At 38.1% G+C, this 20,737-nt stretch overlaps 2 protein-coding genes across 3 annotated transcripts; both read right to left on the bottom strand.

Moving 5' to 3' along the window:
* Positions 1 to 1,258: 1,258 nt before the first annotated feature.
* On the bottom strand, positions 1,259 to 6,420 carry leprot (leptin receptor overlapping transcript). Its single transcript, XM_042498261.2, has 4 exons — positions 6,263 to 6,420; positions 5,799 to 5,874; positions 4,147 to 4,330; positions 1,259 to 3,932 (listed from the first exon to the last, which is right to left on the bottom strand). The coding sequence occupies exons 1-4, from the start codon at positions 6,276 to 6,278 to the stop codon at positions 3,816 to 3,818; spliced, it is 393 nt and encodes a 130-aa protein (XP_042354195.1). The 5' UTR covers positions 6,279 to 6,420; the 3' UTR covers positions 1,259 to 3,815.
* Positions 6,421 to 9,482: 3,062 nt separating this feature from the next.
* On the bottom strand, positions 9,483 to 20,644 carry LOC121951630 (phosphoglucomutase-1-like). Of its 2 annotated transcripts, none has more exons than XR_015778109.1 (11): positions 19,256 to 20,644; positions 16,741 to 16,903; positions 16,340 to 16,486; positions 15,824 to 15,949; positions 13,090 to 13,280; positions 12,834 to 12,988; positions 11,994 to 12,109; positions 11,750 to 11,885; positions 10,536 to 10,719; positions 10,238 to 10,322; positions 9,483 to 9,746 (listed from the first exon to the last, which is right to left on the bottom strand). XR_015778109.1 is itself a non-coding variant. In XM_042498025.2 (11 exons), exons 1-11 carry the CDS (start codon positions 19,511 to 19,513, stop codon positions 9,657 to 9,659), a joined length of 1,695 nt encoding a protein of 564 aa, XP_042353959.1. In that variant the 5' UTR covers positions 19,514 to 20,644; the 3' UTR covers positions 9,483 to 9,656. The 2 variants fall into 2 exon arrangements, 1 of the variants encoding a protein (XP_042353959.1); XM_042498025.2 differs by having other exon boundaries at positions 10,238 to 10,366.
* Positions 20,645 to 20,737: the final 93 nt, after the last annotated feature.

Genomic DNA, 20,737 nt, shown 5'->3' on the forward strand with positions numbered 1-20,737 from the left:
TTTCTTTAAAAAGCAGGCATATTCATGTAGTATATACATTATGAATTACACATACACAGCTTTGCAAATGTTTTTGCAAGTGCTTCACTGATACACTGGTTTGCAATAATTCTACAGTGCAATACTCTTGCATTAATACTCCATTTATGCTGTACATTTAAGCTAATATTCTTGATTCTTATTTAGTCTATTTATGAATTTCTATTTAACATGCCCATTTGTCTGCATTATTTTTTACTTACGTTGGGGTTATATATTCTAGTATGATGTACGCATTTCTGTCTTTTTTTCTTTTTTCTGTTTTTTTTCTATATACTGCAGCACAATGCACATATTTTTTGCACATTTCTTATTTTTCAATTTTTCTCATAATGTCTCTATACTGAGAACAACTGTAACAAGACCCAACTTCACCCTGTGCATCAATAACTTATTTCTTATTCATATTCTGATAACCTCTCGGTGACATGTTACATACATGTGGTATCTTTCACACGTGAAATACAAACACTGATAGCGGAAAGCGCAGATGTTTTTCATAGAAATAATAACTCGTTAGCAAAGTGTGGGTTGCTTTTGTTTGCAAACGAAACGCATTTGGCTTAGCATGCAAATCGGTGAGGCAGCTGCAATGCATTTTCTGACACACGTGAAAAGAGAATGAAATGAAATCACTGGTGCTGTAGATGGTAGCTGCATGGTAGATTTCTATCACATCCTATTTAACCCTGAATTGATAATGTTGGCTTTAATCAGTGTTCTGTCATGCAGCTTGCTTTCAACTGTTGTTGGTCTGTATCCAAAATTGATGCTTGGAAAGAGCAAAACAGATAGGGAAGCAGACAGATGTTTTTCAGTGAAAATTATAGGCTGTTAGGCAAAACATGGAGCTGTTTTGCGCACTGCTTATTGAATATTGCAAAATATCTAAATGATTTAGCAGCTGTTAACACCTGAATTTTTGTCAGTTGGGCCTGGGGTTTTACTTGCAGAGTCTGGCCAGACAGATATGTACCTAACACACTCACCCACACACACACCACCTCTCCTTCTTTCCCAGTGTGCGTCTTGTGGGAGGCCATTAGAGAGGTTTGCTAAAGTCACTATTGCTGCTGTAGGAGACAGCCTGCAGGTGTCTGTTTGAATGCATCATCAATCACCCCTGCCCAGAAACACAAGTCCATTTCCACCAACGTCCCAGCCCACTGTAACATTCACTTTCCTCATCACACCAGCAGCAATTAACAGCAAGACAGAGTTTGTTGTACTATACAGAGAGTTTTAATCAATGTTAGAAAACAAAATGCAGTCAGGAGCTTATAAAATAACCTCTGAGAGCTCTTCAGCGCTCGTTAGTGTGGGTATGGGAGTCACAATAGAAAGAACAGGCTTTCTTTGTTGAACATGTCAGTTGTGATATGTACAGTATGATATTTCCCTTGAAAAGCAGTTAGGGAAAGAGGAAACCCGAAATTATATAGGACACCAATTTTCTGTGATAGTCTCTCAATGAAGTGGGCTAATCATACAAACTTCAGTATTAATATTCACTTACTGACAATAATGAAGTAGAACATGATGATGTAATATTGATTTAAAATGACAGATTTCAATGGCCCCTGATGATGAAACACAAAAACATGACTCAAAAACCAAATCACAGTGATTTCTCTATGCATCAAAATATACACTGTGAATTACAGGCACTTATGAATGAGTCTGTATGTAAAGCCCTCTTCAGGTACCACAGACTGTATAATAAAGATGGACAACATGACAGCTCTCCAGAAGACAAGCCAAAACATCGCAATCGCTCACTAGTAGCTGGCTGCTGTATACAGAGTTTCCTCACACATTCATGTATTTAATATTTGAATTGTATTTAATATTTAAACCTCTGTTGCCATGTATTGATTTTCTATTTTTGGAACTGGATCATTCATTAGCAGCGCTACTGGAATATGAATACCTTTCAGTTGCTGATTGCATTCTCGGAGCACAAAGTGTACTCTGGGCACAGAGGGAACAGCAGAACGTCAGGCGCAGGGACAGTAAAACTTAACTGCTAATTGCACAGGGTCTAAAAGTCAGAGGCAGATGCCCCTCTCATCCTTCGATCTGATCAGCTCTGACCAGACTGACAGATTACTTATCCAACCCATGACTCAAACTCCTCAAACTGCTGATGAGGGAAAAAAGAACGCAGGATGAGTTCCACCCATGCTGCGTTCACTGACCCACAAAAATATCTGAATTTAGAGGTGGACACAGAGTTAAAAAAAAAAGAGGCACACACAGACAAGTTGAAAATAACGGGAAGTTGCTGACCCCAACCCCTCATTGCCACACATAGACACAGACATCTAATTCTGTGGGAAACACTGGCATAGCTCATAAAGCCTGCACGCTTCATGTTAGCAGATGGGACATAGGACAAACTAAATAAATCAAAGTACATTTCACATAAAGTTTTCCCAAAAACGAGATCTGTCTTTTAAGCAGTTCTTATCATGCTGATGTATGATCAACTGTTTGTTTTTGTGATAAGTTTCAGTGTATGGGGTTATTTAATGCTATATAAAGGGAGACTGATGACATGATCGATAGCTGTGAGTGCCTACGATGGTGCTGCTCGTGATTGATTGGACGGCGAGAACTCGATACAGCAGAGACTGTCACTGCGCAGACTTTGGCTCCAAATTACGTCACCTGTGCATGATTGTAACAGCTGTATCGGGGATATTTTGGATTCATTTTTGTAAATTGAGAGGAAGTAACAATGCTTTGTCCATCATTATACACAGTCTATGTTTATGATAAAAACACTTGGCCTAAAAATATACATCTCCTGTATTTATCATTCAGCATGTGAACAAATGATTACCAAAGTAACATCATGCTTAAAGTATGAATATCTTTGTCATCTGCAGGAATATCAAATGGATATGGGTGCTTTCTCTTGACAGTTCACAGTAAGTGAACACAGACATGTAAGATGTATGATCTTCACTTAACAGTGCTTTCTCAAATGCCTCAGCTTGCTTTTTGAGGATCATATTGCTGCATAGCACGGATCAAAATCCACAGTTTAGAGGTGAATATGCTCTATTTTTGCACTTTAAAATGATCTTTGGTGAGAACGTAAACAATTGCACCAGAATAAAAAGTAATGCTTTAAAGTCTTGTAGCAAAATGAGAGAAAAAGAAACACACATCATCTCCGTACAAATATATATTTACCTGATTAGGAATCCTACAACTAGTTGTCAGATAGCATGGATTATGATAACTTGCCCTGCCTTCACACTTTACATGGCAAACAGTGCTCACAATAAGCAAGCTATGATTCACTATAGCCACTCCCCCGCTGAACAGTGAGGACAGATAATGCAGTGTGCATTGCAGTGTATATTACAATAGAGTTACTCTTTAGGATCCCTTTATGATATTGATTAACTGAGTAATGAAATAACAAGCAGCTGCAAGGAGCGGGGTGATCTGGGGTTGAAACACAGGCGAGACAAGCTAAAATACGTGGGTTAAGGTGGATAAGCATCAGTGTATCTCTCTGGTCCCAGACATAAGGCACATTAATAGGGTGCATAGTGTTGTCTCCAACGCTAATACCCTTAAATATATAAAAATCGGCCTGAAATCACGTCTGGTAAATTTAACATTTTGCAGCCTACACTGTACATGAGCATCTTCCCCTATTGAGTGCAGGACACATGTGCCCCTCAGTCTGCAGTCTATTCATTCAACTATCCACCTACCCACCTATTCATCCATCCATCTATCCACTGTTAAACAGCGCCCTACCACTGCTCCCAGCTGAAGTCATCCCCGCCTCCAAACACGATAAAGAAACCCAGGATGGTGAAGAAGATGACAGCGTTTCCTGTCATCACCAGACCACAGGCTCCCCACTGGATCTGTGGAAGAAAAATATTTTTACTGTATCAGACCAGAACAAATCCATCGTGGTACAGAGTCCATCCTTTAAGACACAGTCCAAGAGACATATACCAACAACTGACACAGTGCAGACAGTATCTACATAAACTAATAAAAGCCAGTGATGGTGACTGTGTTTGCAATATGGAAATCAACCTCCAAAATATGTTACTGCTGGTAGAGAAAACTTACTGTGTTAGTGCGGGCCAGCACAACGGGAAGACCAAAAGCTGATACCACAATGCCAGTTGTTAGGAAGTAGGCCAGCTCTCTGCATGCACTGGAGGATTCAGTGTCGTCACTGAGGCGTCTGGCTATGAAGGTTGGGATGGGGCTTAATATGTAGAAAATCAGAACAAACAGCGGCCAGTATACCCTACAGAACACAGGTGTGGAAAAGTTAAAAGGATGCTTCACATTTTAGGACATAAGATGGCATGACTTTTCAGTTTGAAATGGAAGCCCACTTCTGCCAATGCAAAGGAAAAAAAGATCTTCCAAGTCATTATAGTGAGATACTTCCTCGAAATAATGAGTTAGTATCTCAACATGATGAGAAGCTTTCTAAAAATAGTTACCTTGGAACTCAAATAATGAATATTGTTTCTGATTATTTAAAGATACTAATGTATTATACTGAGAAGGTTTTTTTTATTATTTTGCTAAAGTTTGTCATTATTTTGAGAAACCAAGTCATTATTTTGAGATGAGTGAGTCATTTTGAAAGTCTCAATTTTTTCTTGATATACAAAGTCATTATTTTGAAAATTTTTTGGTTGTTATTTTGTGCACATATCTTAATATTTTTGAAAAATTCTCATTACTTTAAGATATTAGGTCATTATTATTAAGCTTCTCATTTTCTTAAGAAGAGTTAACATTATTTTCAGAGAGATTCCCTTTTTTTTAAAAAAAAAAAAAAGCCTCATTATTTTGAGCTAGCAAGTCAATTATTTTGACATACTAAGTCATTTTTTGACATTTTTAAAGTTTTTGTTATTTTACTAAAAGATCTCATATTTTGAGAAATAAACCCATTATTTTGAAAAGGCCTCGTTTTGTGACACTAAGCTGTTATAACGGGAGTTTCTTATTATTCTGAGAAAAATTTCCATTATTTTGAGGTTTCTTAAAGTCTTGAAATACAAAGTCATTAATCATAGAAAGTCCATTTTTTCATCAAATAGGTGGAGATGGGCTTCCATAGTCAATACAAAGGTACAAATTCAACAAAATAAATATATAAACAATGCATCAAGCAAATCAATAAAATAATTAACCATTTTACAACGAAATGAAACACTCAGCACAGCTCACCTGTGATGAGAAATATTACGTTGCCAGTTAAAACGATGTCCCCTGTGACTATTGAGGGGATTTCATAGGTCTATGAAATTAACCCACGATACCTCAGCCCAGTTATCTCAGCTTGAGCTTGCATTTTTTTTTGTTTGTTTGATTATTTGTTTTTTTAACAAAAAAAACCTGCATAACACACTGAGAGTGTGGGGTTAAATAGTGGGTATTCAGGGTGCAGCAGCTCTCTCTATTGAGATGCATTGTGAAAAATGTAGGATTCAGTATTTCGGGAACTTAATCCATAAAAAGGAGACATTTTTTAAGATTCTGCTGCATTGACGTTGACCATTAATAAATCTGCCTCTTAAAAGTCCCTGAACTTTAATGAAGTGCAAAACTCAATTGCCAGAGCATTTTAAGTGATTTGCTGTTGTTGATATCTCTCTGATTAACTGGAGAAATTCCTTTAGGCCTCAGTTTAGCATGCTAAGTCACGTCTGTGTCATGCAGAAACATTTATACTTCGATAAAACATAAGACCCTACCCATACTGTTCCAGTGCACATCCCAGGAGAAGAAATGTAAGTCCAATGGCACCACTGAAGGACAAACCAACAAGTGCTGGAAGAAGACAGACATTACATTACATTATAATGGCAGCTTTCATCCAAAGTCATAGTAAAAAAAAAAAAAGAAACAAAACGCTAAGCTGGTTAAACTTGCTATGTAGTTTGTTTGTATGCTAAGTCAACAATTAAGATGAATTTACAGTGAAATATAGCAACATCCTAGAATGTTAACAGTTTGATATCTTAATAACGGGACTATCGTTAAGTCGTTTACAACAAAGCTTAATCTTCTTAGGCAGTGTTGTTACGGTGGCTTTCGAAATGATTCAGCAGCGGTTTACAGAAAGTGGAAAACTATGCTAACACTTTTAAAAGCTGCGTAACTTACTGAACGTAGCTCTCAGCTTTCGACTGATTCATAACCGACTGCAATACAATACCTTTAATGCCGGCCATTGCGATAAATGGGTAAAAGTTTCTCTTTGAATGTTGCGGTGTTCTTTGTGTATTGTTTATGTGCTCGAGCTCTTCTTCTTGGCAGACGGACTTCCTGCTTCCTCCATCGGAGTTTCCTTCTTTGTGGTCAGGTGACGGTCTTAAAGAGACAGCACAGCGCCGAGTGCGCCTAACATTTAAACATCACCAGAAACGGTGTTACTGCACGTGCAGACACACCTGAACGTGGCCAGGTGCTGCCGAGAGCCGACTCCTAATCTCCTGTCAATAGCCGTTTATAGGCTGATTGATCTGATGTTCTTGTCGATCAAATACAATTTTCTTTCCCATGTTTATTGCAGTCCCTTGTGTCAGGGAGCACAAGATCATGCAGTCCTGGGGGCTCGATTTACACCCTTGTGACGTTAGTATGTGTACATTTTTGAGCTACGTGGGCTGTACTTGATATTATATTTGTATTTATACTTATAGGCCTACTCCTCTACGTTTCAAATAGGAATATGTTTTATTGCTCCACAACTTTTATGTTCATATTATCAGTGCCGGACCGAGCTCATTCAGCGCCCTAGACAAGCCCCCGCCTGATACAACAACAACAACAACAACAACAACAACAACAACAACAACAACAACAACTACAACAACAACAACTACTACTACTACTACTAATTCTACCAATAAGAATAATAAAATTAATACTAATAATAATGATAATAATAATAGTAATACGTAATAGTAGTAGTGGTATCATATTTACTTTATTTATTATAAAAAAGAAAAAAGCCTACAAACAATAATGATATGAATAACAAGCGATGAGATAATACACTATGTGCAAATAAGCAAATTTAGACGTCTTCATGCTAAATCCCACTTACATATATATATATGTGTGTGTGTGTGTGTGTGTGTGTGTGTGTGTGTGTGTGTGTGTGTGTGTGTGTAAAATCAACCATACATAATGGACAAACAGTATCTGTATAAGCAAAGGGTGTTTATTATTTGGTATTTTTTGTGAGTGTATTCTTGTTAAGCTTTATTCTATCCTTTTTCTGTCCTTTTTGACTTTGTGTTTTGAGATGTTGTAACAAGCACATTTCTTACCTGACAGCTGTAGTAGTTACTAGTGTCTTATAAAATATAAAGCCTGTTACATATTTAACTACCCAACTGTAGTTCAAATAGGTTCCTGCTTGACCAGCTATGACATGAAAATTTAAGTGCTCACACATATGTATCAGTAATGATAATCAGATAACTTACAAACACTCACAGGAGCCATTTCCTACATAGCGAGTACTTTCACTTTTGATACTCTAAGTGCTGATAATACTTACTGTTCTTTTGCTTAAGTAACATTTTAAAAGCAGGACTTTTACTGTAATAGTGTGTTTTCACACAGGTTTATTCTTCAGCAAAAGATCTGAATATTTCTTCCACCACAGTATATATAAGTGGTACAGTATTTATAGACTGAGTCAACATTTAATTATTTGGTTTTGAAGAGGATTTCATGCATTTGTTGTACATGATTTGAGCCTTAGTCTTTACTGAAGCCTGTGGAAATATGTTCCAGTAATATTGTAAATAGGCCCCCTTTTTAACAAAAGACATTTGATGTGTTGCGATAAAAGCACAGTGTGTAAATAATGAATGGAGTGACTCATTTTGTATGTAGCTGCTTTTGTATCAGGGTCCAGGTATTGTGAATGCTAACACATGCTGTCACACTGTCACACTGTCACACTGGGACACTTGAATGGAACAGAGTCATCATTAATGTTATTTGTAGTACATGTTTTTTTTTTTTTATGACAAATCATAATGTCTGCTGTAGAAAAAGAGCATATTATGGATTTTGCAAACTAGTGATCCATTTCCTGTACACAATGTCCTCTTCTCATTAGCACATTATTGAATATTGAAAATAATACATCTGTCTGTATCTGGAAAAAAAAAAAAAACAACTGAGGGATTTTTTTTCACAAACTGCAATCTCTAGCTGAATTTTTTTTCGTGGAACTAAAACACACAATAGGATGTCCTCAGATGAACCAGAACTAAACCCAGTGTGTCTGCCTCTTGTTGGGCTGCAGGTTCAATGTAATATGGAGATGAAACCAGAAAAAGGTAGAGCACTTCAAAGGGCATGTGTGATCACAGAGCTGGAGCAGATGTTAGTGGACTGATGCCGCTGCTGGCCAGATGGATTTCATGTAGCCACCAGAGCTGGATAATTCTCTCTTTAAATGTTACAGCTTAAATGTCACCAGCACAAAACAAGTTTTAGTAAAAGGAAGACCAAACTAATACTCCACAGGGGGGCTGAGATGTTATCTTGTTTACGTCTAATACCACACTATTCTAATGTTGTTCTCTGTAATTTTCAGAGCAGTTACTCCTGATATGAAAAGATGTGTTTGTTTCTACACTCCAGCAAGTTGTCGCTCATCCTCCAGCAAAACATAATCGACTGCAATTTAAGCTTGTTATTAACTGATGAGTTTTAATTTCCCTGAATAAAGGATGATCCAAATATTCATCTGAGGCTCCATGCGAGGAAAAACAGCTCAATGGATGGGTCAAACTATGGGATTTTCACCACAGTTCAAGTCCTGTGTTAAACCAAAAGTCACTGTTGTTTAAATGTAATTTTAGGCAATTTAGGAACAGTTGTCACGTACTGACGTCTGTCATGTAACATATTTTGGTTGTAACAAACATAGCTCAACCCAAAATATGTTTTTTCTAAACCTCAACAGCAAAAGCAACAGTTGCAATCTGCCATTAAACAAATATAAGATGAAGCAACAGTTGAGGCAGGAAGTACCATGTCATTTCAATCAGAAATTGGTGCAGAAAAGGCACAAACCTGTGCATTAAGAGTCACCAGAAAGCAGGAAATAAATTGCTTGAAGCTCAAAATTTCACAGAGAGGAAATGAAACTGCAGTGGTAGAGCCACATGCTGCTTTTAATGAGACATTATGTCATTATAGATCTATTTTGATCACAAGAAGTGCCGCTGATTTTTAAAACCCTGCCGCTTCTTGCCAGTGACTCGTTGGTTTAAATTATACTTAGAGCAATTACAGAAAACACAAAGAAAAAGACGTACGTTTTAAAAAAACCAAAACCTTTTAACAAGATGTGAATACACAGCGTGTTTGCTGCTGTATGTGACAGACACACAAACCACATTAGAAACCAAAAATAAAAAGCAGTTTAATATGGAACAATCTTTCAGCCTAAAATACAAACTCCTGCATAAGCAGCTACAATTGGACTTGAAGCTCAGTTTATACAAAAATCTGGAAAGAAAAACAAAAAGGGCATTTTTTAAGCAATGATAGAGTAACATGGAGTAATATGGGAGGAATCATGTGATAACTGAAGGGCCGCTTCGACCCGTCCTGTGATGGAGCTGGGAAATCTTCAGAGCGATGGTTGCCAGGGGTGCCAGCATCACCTGCTCCAAAGAAGGGTGATATGGTGAGAGACCTGAGCACCTGGCTGCTAAATGCCAATGATGCACTTTCTCATTAAATGTAAACTATAAGCAGTCATATACTGCTGACTCAAGATAATCTACGGACCTTGTTGTGAGCAGTTTTATACAGGATTTTTTTTCTTTCTACAGAACTACACCCGCAAACTGTATCATCGTGCAGAAGTAAGCATGAATCTACTTATGGATAAGAGGCTCATGCTCTTGACAGCGTGAGATAAAACATTAATGGCGTCCTTCTTGGCTGAGCTGTAACATTGGCAAACTCAACAGTACTAAGTTAGCTAGCAGTAGATGCACACTTCCTTCTGCGCTAAAACAATGGCCAACTCAAACCAAAACAATCTAGATTGATAAGTAGCACTTCAGCTATGAGGGAAAATATAGATTTTTGATTTTGAGGGGAACTGTCCCTGAGCCTGACCATTTCCTCTCAGAATGAGGTATTTTACCTGTGTGTCTTCAAAGATTTGCTCCTTCTCATAGCTGTCTATGTAGATTCGAACTGTTGCTCCATCACTTCCTGTCCCACTGAGTCTGTAGATGATCCGAGAACCATCAGAGAAGATTATCCGCAGACCCTGCAGCACAAAACAGCCCACTACAGACTATTTGGAGCTTTAAACATCAGCAGGCACAGCTGAGTAGCAACAATGCTTAAATAGTTCAAATACCTAATGAACACCGGTTAAATCCAGTATACAGAAAAACGTTATTATCATAGAATACAGTTCAGTGTCTGCCACGCACCTGGTTTCTGGAGATGGTGCTGTCTACCGGGTCTGTGTACTCAAAGTTGTCTGCTTTTTCTACTTGGTAGATTTTGTCCTCCACAGCAAATCTCTGCTTCACAAAGGACTTGTCAGCGATCATAATCTCCAAATCCTCCATCATCTCACAGGCTGCATCTATGTCTACGTTCTCATAGTCGTATCTGGGACAAAAAAAAAACAACAGCTATTAATTACAGAATAAGTATTCTATTGTTGTACAATTGTATGCAGTTATATTATTTTGATGAAGGTGGAAAATACAATCCAAAATTTGCTAATGTAGCGGTTTTTAAAACAATTGTTTGTAACTAGTGTCAGCAGAGAGATTATTTGTATGACAACTAAGTTTTTTTCCCCTTTTTTTACACAATGGACGGAAGTAAAAATTTAGAGAAGCACTGAATGGTAATCATCTCTTTAGTTCAGTGAAAGAATATGTAATGGCACATATATTCCACTAGATGTCAGTCATGTCCTGTGTGTATCTTCTTTAGCTCAGGTTGTATATCTGATAAATAATGTACATACATTGACTTTGTTTTGGCCATTAGTGGAGATTTGGGAGGAAACCTCCAAACATAAATGTCAAATGCCTCATCTTCGAATAGAATTGTGAAGATGTCTGACCAGAAAGTCACTAAAAAGATATTTCATTGGGACACTGCAAGTTCCTCCCTGGGCTGATGAGTAAAAAACAATATGTTTAAAACAATATTTTAATTAACAACTTGTCACTCGTTTTCCAGAGCAGGTTACTTTGTGATATCTAGGAGATTAGGGAAAAATGTGTCTTGTTTGTAGAGAAAAAGGGTCAGTTTATGTAAAGTACAGAACAAAAATTACAAAGTTATTGTCTCATAGAGAATATCAGTGTGTCATTAGCCCCGGAGACTGGCAGGTTTAATGCCACTCCAGATTGCAGGCACACAAGGGATGAGCTTTTTAGTAAAATGACATCAATTTGTATCAATTACTGTTGGCTGATTGACAATAAAAAACTTTTCACTGTGTCCCCTCACAATGTTGAAATATAATCTATGTCCTTTAAATAATGCACATAGTTTTTCTACTTAGAAGTAATTTGGCAACTGATTATTCTTCTTTTTTAAACTTTTGCTGTTTTTTAAAAAAATTTTGACATATGATAGAGCATAACTCTGGGCAAACAGTACAGGTGTGTCGACATCACACCTGGTGAAGTAGTTTCGTCCATATTTCAGCCAGTGGTCCTTAAGAATATCCTGCACACTCTGCCTTCTAGCAGCAAGAATGGACAGCCATGCCAGCACGGCCCACAGCCCATCCTTCTCACGAATATGGTCTCCACCTGAAAGAAGATGTGTAATTATGTTTACCAGTGAAGAAAACCATGAGAATTAAATAAGATGTTAATTTAAACATTTTGATGTAATAACTTGTCATAGAGATACAGTACCTGTACCAAAGCTTTCCTCTCCACACAGAGACAGTCGGCCTGCGTCCATTAGGTTCCCAAAGAACTTCCACCCAGTGGGAGTTTCATATAACTCTATTTTTGTCGCCTTGGCTACTCTGCAGGAACAACAGAAGTGAAACTCTAAAATAATAATATAAGCATTGTTTTTATTAATGTCTTCTTTTATATTTTTAAATACCATCGTTAAATCAAATTTAAAGATCTATTTGCACCAAAAGCAAAACACTTGGCAGGGAAAAATGTTGGCATTGTATGTTTTTGCAAACCTTGGATATGTTACATAGGTACGCTATTATGTAGCAGATGCTACGCAGATGGTGAAGTCATGAAAGTCATGTTTTGGGTTAAAATACCCAGTTTTAGGGACACAATCTCTGCTGAAAAGGCTGATATTTCTATGTGAAAAACAGTAGCTTTTTGTGTCACTATCCCTGTAAGAACATCATTGACAGATTGTTTCAATTCACCCATGTTTGGTGCCTAAAAAACACTGGAAACATAGCTATGACATGCCAAATCACAACTGGTTTTGTTGTTTGATGATCTTGAACAGTCTGTCGGCAGGCATCTCACCGAGGTGTAACACCATCCCCTCCACCTCCCGATGACAAAGTCAGCTCATATGCTACTGTTAGGACTTTAACATGACTCATATGAAATGTGCAAATGTAATGTATATTTGATTTGCAGAAATGTACAATGCCAACATATTCTACTGATGATTGGGTTGCCAAAAGTACCGCAAGTCTTACATGACTTAACATAAAAAATCACTGTCTCATTGGTTTGCCAGTGATGTAAGCCAGGCTGTGTTTTTACCTGTCTAAGGCTGCGCTTGTGGGCATGCTGCGGGCGAAGCCTCTCACCCCTGTATGCTGGAAGTAAGGGATGCAGAAGATGTTGTCAGCAATTACAGCCACAGAGTCAGGCGGGGTGACGAAGAAGCCGCGCTTACCGAGGATCATGTTACGGTCCTAAAAAGCCAACACATAGACAGAGGTCAGAGGTCTAGGCCTTTGGTTCAGCCCTTCCAGACGTGAATGTGAAATATGCTTTTGTGTAATAGTACACGCACCCCGTCACCATCAAATGCTGCGCCAAAATCAAACTGTCCATCTCTCATGCTGTCAACCAGATCTGCAGCGTAGGTGAGGTTAGGATCCGGGTGTTGACCCCCAAAGTCCTCCAGTGGGACACAGTTGATGGCAGAGTTGACAGGGCAGCCCAGCTCCTCACAGAGGATTCTCCTCACATATGGTCCCATCACTGGGGAGCGGACAGAGGTAACATAGACAGTGCTGAGAGAAGACTGGAAAAAGACAATGATGAACTACTGACGTTTTACAAAATGGCACCATCAGCATCTGAAAGTGTTGTGTTGCTCCCATAAACCCTTTGAAACTGAGAAAATTTGCTTAATTTCTTTCATATACACTGAAACAAGGCAAAGAACAACTAAGAGATTATCCCCAAAATAACAAGAAATTAGTAAAAGTACAAGAAAATTAGCTGAAAACTGGCCAAAAAAAGTAAACAAACCAACAATCTAAAAAGGAAATTACATGAAAAAGTGATTAAAAATTAAATTTTTTTTGTAACATAATCTGAATATTTAATTGTGGTAGCTATAAATATAGTGTTGTAATTACAATAAATTTTCCTTACATTTTTGCTCTTTCTCTCTAGACATTTTTCCTTAGCTTTTTTTAAAAAACTTTTTTTGCAAAATTGTGGAACAATGTTGCCCTTTTCCATGTTTTTCAAAGAAATCTGAAAAAAAATGTCACTGTTCAAAGGTTTAAATATTTGTAAAAGGTGTCTAAATGCAGCACTAGAAAAGTGATGTCTATCAAGGTTTCAAAGGGTTAAACGTCCAGTGTATGTAGGACGTAGGGGGACTATGTTTTCTTTAGTGTATAATCACTTGAGAGTAAGAATGGTTGTGTTTTCGTTACCTTGAGATATGGCTCAAGATAGGTCCATTACTGTCGTCACATTTAAAAAACACTGATTTTGTAACGTTTTAACTGTTATTGAGCATTATTACTTGTTAAAATCATGTGGTTCGTCTGTTTTGGAGAGGGGGAGACTTATGCTGATAAATTGTCTCCTGGTAAAAACCTCCTGACCAATAAACACTGAAGGAATTCTTACCAGGAGAAGTTACAGGTGGTTGCAATCTACAGTCCTCACTGGTAGCTGCTACTAAATACTCCTAAATATTGCACACTGGACCATTAAAATGACCGTTAGCTTAGCTTAGCACAAAAACAGAAAAGGGAGAAAAAACAAACCAACCTTTGTCCAGAGGTAATGAAATCTGACTATCACCAAAAATGACTTTTAAAATATTCATCAGTAATGTTGAAATGCTTTAATTTAGAGTGACTGAAATGGGGAGAAAGTCAGGGGCCACACTGACAGGGGTGTGGTATCTTGTGAGAATGTGCACCCTATAAATAACAATACTCATGACTTCCTATGAAGAGGTGGTGAGGGGGATACATGAACTGTTCAACCGTAAAGTCTCAGTTTCAGTGTTTGGGAACTCTCTAAATAGATTTGGTAACCTGATCATAATGAATCGTTCTAAAGTCAACAGTTCCTATAACCTCACGCCACCTCCAACATTATGTCAAAGCCCAGAACAACATTTTCTTAACTTGAAATGCTCTCTGTCAAATCTGATCACTCTACTCATGCTCATCAATGATTGCATATAGTAAATGTCTGCATATGGATAGCATTGTAATTCCTAGGCACATGTTTGACATTTGCATGATCTTTTGTTGATTCCACAGACAGAGAAGCCAAACAGATTCTCGTGTACTGACTGGTGGCTTGATTTGTGCATCACATCTGACCTTAAGCAAACATTGACGGAATATGAGCATCATGTTGTTCTTCCTGAGGACCTATGACTTAGTAAAATCAAAAAGTCACATTGAATATGAACTCCAGTAATCTGATATACTGCCCTGTGTGCAGCGGTAGAAAGCAACCAAATACATTCACTGAACTATTGCACTTAAGGGGTAAGTTCAATATTTTTGAACCTGAATCCCATTTTCCCATGTTTTGTGTCTAAGTGACAAATGGGTGCAATTTTTATTATTTTCTTTTTATATTGGGCTAGTATCAAGTGAGAGCGCTGCAGCTGGCAGTGGAGAAACAAGCTGCAATGTAACCACTAGGGGCAATTGTGCACCTTCAATTTATGTCCACTAATATTTCTTGTTTTTGCCACTGGCTCAGATCAGTATCATTAGTGTTTGACAACATTATGGAAAGGACCCTACAGACACAGACCGTTTTGTTAAGGAGTAAAATTCTTTTTGTTTTACTAGAAACAACCTTGAAATCCATCAACAACCTCACAGATTTAAATAAACAGTTATGCTATTATCGTGAGACACACGTCATTCAGAGTCAAAAGAAACAAAACATAATTCACGATTAACTATTAATTAATTTTGTTATATGTGATAACATGCTGGCTCTATACATGTTGAAATTACTGTTTGAATTTAAATGGAATCTGGTGGGATGGCGATAGTGATTTCAAGCCTGTTTCTGGTTAAACATAAAGGATCTCACTCTTTAAGAAAAAGGTCGACCTCTGTAGGAATCCTTCCAGTCACGCTGTCAGGCACTTATATTAATAATCAAGCCTGTCAGAGGCAAAACAAGCATTTTCAGTGGAGGTACACTGAGGGTGCATAATTGCCCAGAGTGATTACATTACAGCCTGTTTCTTTGCGGCTGAGTAGAGTTACAGTGAATGATGATATTAGTAAATATCTGCTCACCTCCATGCATGGCATCTAGTCTTATCTTGATGTGGTTTTCACCAGAGAGGAGCTCCTTCAGAGCAGCAAAGTCAAAGATGTTCCTCAACAAGTTAGCGTAGGATTCCACAGAATCAACAATTTCCACTGGACACAACCAAAGATGAGAAAAAAAATTATACTTTCAGTCTAGGAATTTACATACCATTAAAGAAATTAACATGAATAATCACTGAAGAAAATATGTCATGCCAGAAATACATAAGTAAGTCAGATTTAACTGTGGAAGCATGCTAGAAAAAAAGGTTTGGGTTCCTTCACAAGTTCAAGGTAACACGTGTTGAATAACTTGTACATAAATGATCATTTTGCAGGTGAGGTATTTAACAGCGTCTTTTATGAATGCAACAACAAACTTACATTTTCAAGTAATGTTTTGACTGCTCTAACATCCATCCACACACCCCTTTTCTCTGTCATCGCCTCTATCTTTTCCCGAGTTGAAGTGAAGCGTGACAGAATCATGCTGCACTTTACCTGTGAAGGGTTTGAACTTGTTCTCCAGATCAAACATCTGTTTGCCCAGTGTTGTCAGATCCACTTGCAGTCCGGGGCAGATGGCGAACTCCTCAATGGTCCTGCTGAGCTGAAAGATCTTGCTTGTGACAGCCTCCTTGGCCGGGCCTGGATGGAGGAGAAAATCTCTGAAATCACATTTGATATTTGCACATGTTTGCATACTACAGAACTACAGCTTTACACATTCAGCACATTTTTGATGTGCTTGACCTTTGTCCCCTTTTCACTCTGAAACTCCCAAACTGTGTCTGTGCTACGAATCTGAATGAGGCCTTGTACAGCCTTGTTAACTTATCTCGTAACACTGTTTTTCACTTGGCTGATACCCCTGCATGCTTCCTCCGCTTCAATTACCATACCTCCATTTGCAGTATTGAACTTAATGCCAAAGTCTCCATCAGGTCCACCGGGGTTGTGGCTGGCAGTGAGGATGATGCCACCAATGGCTTTGTATTTCCTGATTACACAGGAGATGGCTGGTGTGGACATTATCCCATGGTGTCCAATGATCACACGACCCACCTGAGGAAATGTCACACAGGTGTGTTTGAGTTGGCAGGCATGTGTGTGTATCTTAATTTATCTGAGTCGGGGGAGGGCAGGGAATATCAGGTTTGGTGTGTCATGCTTCTTCCTCAAAGTAAGTGGGACTAGAATTTCATTTAATGAATGACAGCTATGAAACATCAAAAGCAAGTTATATTGTGTTTAAGTGCATTTTAAATCCCTCTAATAATCTTACCAAGAAAGCATCAGAAGCTCAAAGGTTATGTAATTTAAACCCAGAGACCACAGAGAGCTCATTACTGGTGCTGGCAAAAGAGTAGAAAACACAACAGGGTACATGCTTTTCTATTTGAAGACATCAGAGTCGGCAGGAGCTGCAGTTACAGAAGCAACCAGCTGCTTTTATGGCTGAAAGGCTGCATTGATCCTTTAATTTCTCAGTTACTAGTTCTATCGTCATATTGCATTAGACTGTCTACTCTCACTGCCTTGCATTGCTTATGACTAACAGACACTGACCATTTATACTTGGCTAATCATGTTTTAAGTTGGGCTACTTAAAACATATTTTTAAGACATCATTGTGTTGTCACCTTGCATGATAAACACATTGTGAAAGGATAAAATAGAGGACACCAAAGAAAATTTTGGCATTGTACATTTTTGCAAACCACAAATACATTGCATTTGCATGCTTCAAACATATTGTATCAATGTTTTTAAAGTGATGTAGTGTATGCTGACTTCATCAGGAGGTGGAGGGGATGGTGGATGGCATGTCACCTAGGAGAGACGTCTGCCAAGCTGCAGAGTGCTGCAACAAAATCAGTTGTTTTTAAAAGAGTCATTGCTGTGTTTCCACCAGCATTTTAGCCTCCACATTTGGGTGTTTTGTAGTGACCCATTTCTGTTTTTACAGCAGTGATAGTGGCAGAAAAGTGTTTGTTTCTCACTGAGACTTGCTGCATTTCCTGTGGAGATCATATCCTCAAACTGGGTATGTTAAGATAAAACATTATCTTTTCGTGATAATCACCAGGTGTTAATGTGCCTAAACTTAACCACATGTTAACCACAGCATTGTTGAAACAGAAAGTCTCAACGTATCCACTTCATAATAACATGCAAATGTAACATATTTGTGGTTGGCATAAATAAACAGTGCTAAATCTTATTCAGGCAATTGGGTTGAGAGTATCAGTAGAAAACTGCACCTTAAAATGTATCCTTCCTTCTGGAGTTGTGCCTTTTGTCTTCATTTTAAAAAAAAATTAAATTTATTGTATTTCATCAGAAAACTGAGCATCAGAAAGGCAGAACTGAGTACAATTTAATATGCGTTTATTTATTATTAGTAATATTGTTACTGCAATATTAATATTATGAAAACAATATTGTTGGGGTTTTTTTTCATCATATTGTGCTGCCACAGTTTAAGGTTGGTAAATGCATCAGAAAACTGCTGCCAATTTCAAAATTCAATTGTAACCAAATGCAATTATGGAGAAGAGGTTACAACTCTGACTGGATATTTAATGCTAGTCAACATGTTTTGAATATTTAGTATCTTTCCAACAATTTAAAGCTTTTTTAACACAAAATTATTTTAAAAAAAATATATTTTTTTGTGGTTTTTTTTGCTGCTTGCTCAAAAAAACAGCAACACACACGACCATACTCAAGATCCACTTAAAGTTGTTTTCAAGAGCTTTCAGTTGTTTGATATTGGTTTCTTTAGCAGAGGGAGTTTGCAAAGGGGTCTGTTGACATATTGTGGCTCAGTAGCTCCTATGACATCATCCTTCTAGGACCTTTACTACTTCTGCTTAAGGAGGACTGTATAATATGGTTTAAAGCTCCGTTAAAGATGGTAAGAGCAACTTGAGTTGAGGTTTGTTTTGCCAGACATTTCAATGTCAACAAAAGATTCAATGTGATGCAACCAACATGTTTACTTTTCAATATATAGAACATTGATTTTATTGGGATTTCTTTTAAGATATAGCTACCTTTAAACTTTTAATGTCTGATTTATAATTGATTATTTATTATCTGTATTATTATTATTATTATTATATAGTATAATCATATATAGTATATAGTTATTATTATTATATCATTAATATATTAATTATTATTCTGCTCTCTAAGTACAACCATGTGTCAAAGACTGCAAACTGAATACCAATAAGAGATGAAGCTGGTCCATCTGATGACAACAAAGAGACAATAACAGCTGACACATCCGTGCTCTCTCCCACCCACACACACTTGTACACGAGCACACACTTACCAGCATGCACACACAGACAAATGCACACACACACACACACACACATAAACACACACACACACAGTGTCACTGACCCCATTGGCAGCTGCCATCTGCACAATGACCCCAATAGCAGTTCGGTTAAAGAAGCGACCATCTCCGCCCACCACCACTGTTGATCCCTGGCGGTCACGCAGGTCAATGGAGGAGAAGATACTCTGGATGAAGTTGTGTAGGTAGTTCTTCCTGGACTGGAATACATAAACCTTTTTCCTCAGGCCACTGGTGCCAGGTCTCTGGTCGGGGTAGGGGGCCGTAGGGACAGTCAGCAACTGAAGAGGACTGTTGTCCATTATTTCAAAACGAGAATCCAACTTAATGCAACAGCGTCGAGAGCCAGAACCTGTTGCTTAGAGGGAAACCCCCGTCAGTTGACATGGGGAAGCATACATGGGGGCAGAATGGGAGGGTATATTCTTGACTCCTCCTGTTATTTTGCTGCAAGCACGGGGTTACAGTGGTACTTCTGAAGCCCAAAATAACCTCTCAAACTAATGTGTGTGCAGAGGCAGAGGGAGTAACTGAAGACGCTCCTTCACACATGTGCAGGGAGATCACTGTCAAGGCTGCAGGCCCAGTCACAAAGAAGTGTGTGTGTGTGTGTGTGTGTGTGTGTGTGTGTGTGTGTGTGTGTGTGTGTGTGTTTGGGTGTGCCTGGGTCTAAGTACTGAGGTGTTAAGGGAGCTATTTGTCCATCTGTGGATGGCTGCAGCTGTGCTCAGCGTAATAATATGCAAAAAGAAGGATGACATCTCCCATTGGAGATGCACTTAGTGCTATTTTAGGAGGGTATATTTACCCTTTCTTAAACCTCAGTGTGTCGACAGGGAGTAATAGGAGCAATTAGAGATTCATTAGAGGCACATATTAAATAAAGATGTGGTTTGAAGAAAGTGACTGTGTACAAAACAAACATTATTTATCAAATCTAAATATTCCTGCAGCAAAAATTAAATCAGTGAGGGAGGTTTCTGAATGAGACAGAGCAACACTGCCCTCTAGAGGTTATTCAGGGCTCCAACAACTACAGGACAGTTTGATGTCACAACTTTGCAGTGCAGCATAAAGGAAGTTTTAGTATGCCGTAATAGCAGCATGCACAAACATGCATTAGTCAATCATTAAAACGACTTTGGTATTTATTTCCAAGATGGCATTACTCTGGGCCAAATCTCTGTTGACACAGAAAGAGCACTGTGTGCCGGATCAGTGTCAGGACAACAATCAATCTACAGCCCAGAGTGACTAACAGGACATTGAAGAAGTTTTGCTTGGTCAGTTTTGGATTCATCAAGAAATAAGTTATTTATATACAGTTGCACCTGAATGAATACCAGCATTGTATGAAGTCACTATCATACATTTATCTGTTAAAATGATTAAAATACAGCAAGTGCATCAAAAATATGTATGTATGTAAAGTAAAGATGAGTGTATTATATGACAGTGGTTCAAAACATTTTTTAGCCTTATGACCCCGACAACAATGTTGCCTTCGGATGTCGTGTCACACATCA

The sequence above is a fragment of the Plectropomus leopardus genome, chromosome 12 (genome assembly GCF_026936395.1).
Source record: "Plectropomus leopardus strain MGB_pleo_1.0 chromosome 12, ASM2693639v1, whole genome shotgun sequence".
NCBI lineage: Eukaryota > Metazoa > Chordata > Actinopteri > Perciformes > Serranidae > Plectropomus > Plectropomus leopardus.

Excerpts from the sequence above, each read along its gene's own strand:
- leprot (XM_042498261.2), bottom strand. Across the intron at positions 4,331-5,798 it reads TGTGCACTGGAACAGTATGG|GGTATACTGGCCGCTGTTTG; the intron begins GTAGGGTCTTAT and ends TGTGTTCTGTAG. Across the intron at positions 3,933-4,146 it reads TGCTGGCCCGCACTAACACA|ATCCAGTGGGGAGCCTGTGG; the intron begins GTAAGTTTTCTC and ends TTTCTTCCACAG.
- LOC121951630 (XM_042498025.2), bottom strand. The coding sequence starts at position 19,513 with ATGGACAACAGTCCTCTTCAGTTGCTGACTGTCCCTACGGCCCCCTAC. Across the intron at positions 12,989-13,089 it reads CAGCATTTGATGGTGACGGG|GACCGTAACATGATCCTCGG; the intron begins GTGCGTGTACTA and ends TTGGCTTTTTAG. Across the intron at positions 12,110-12,833 it reads ACAAGCGCAGCCTTAGACAG|AGTAGCCAAGGCGACAAAAA; the intron begins GTAAAAACACAG and ends TTGTTCCTGCAG.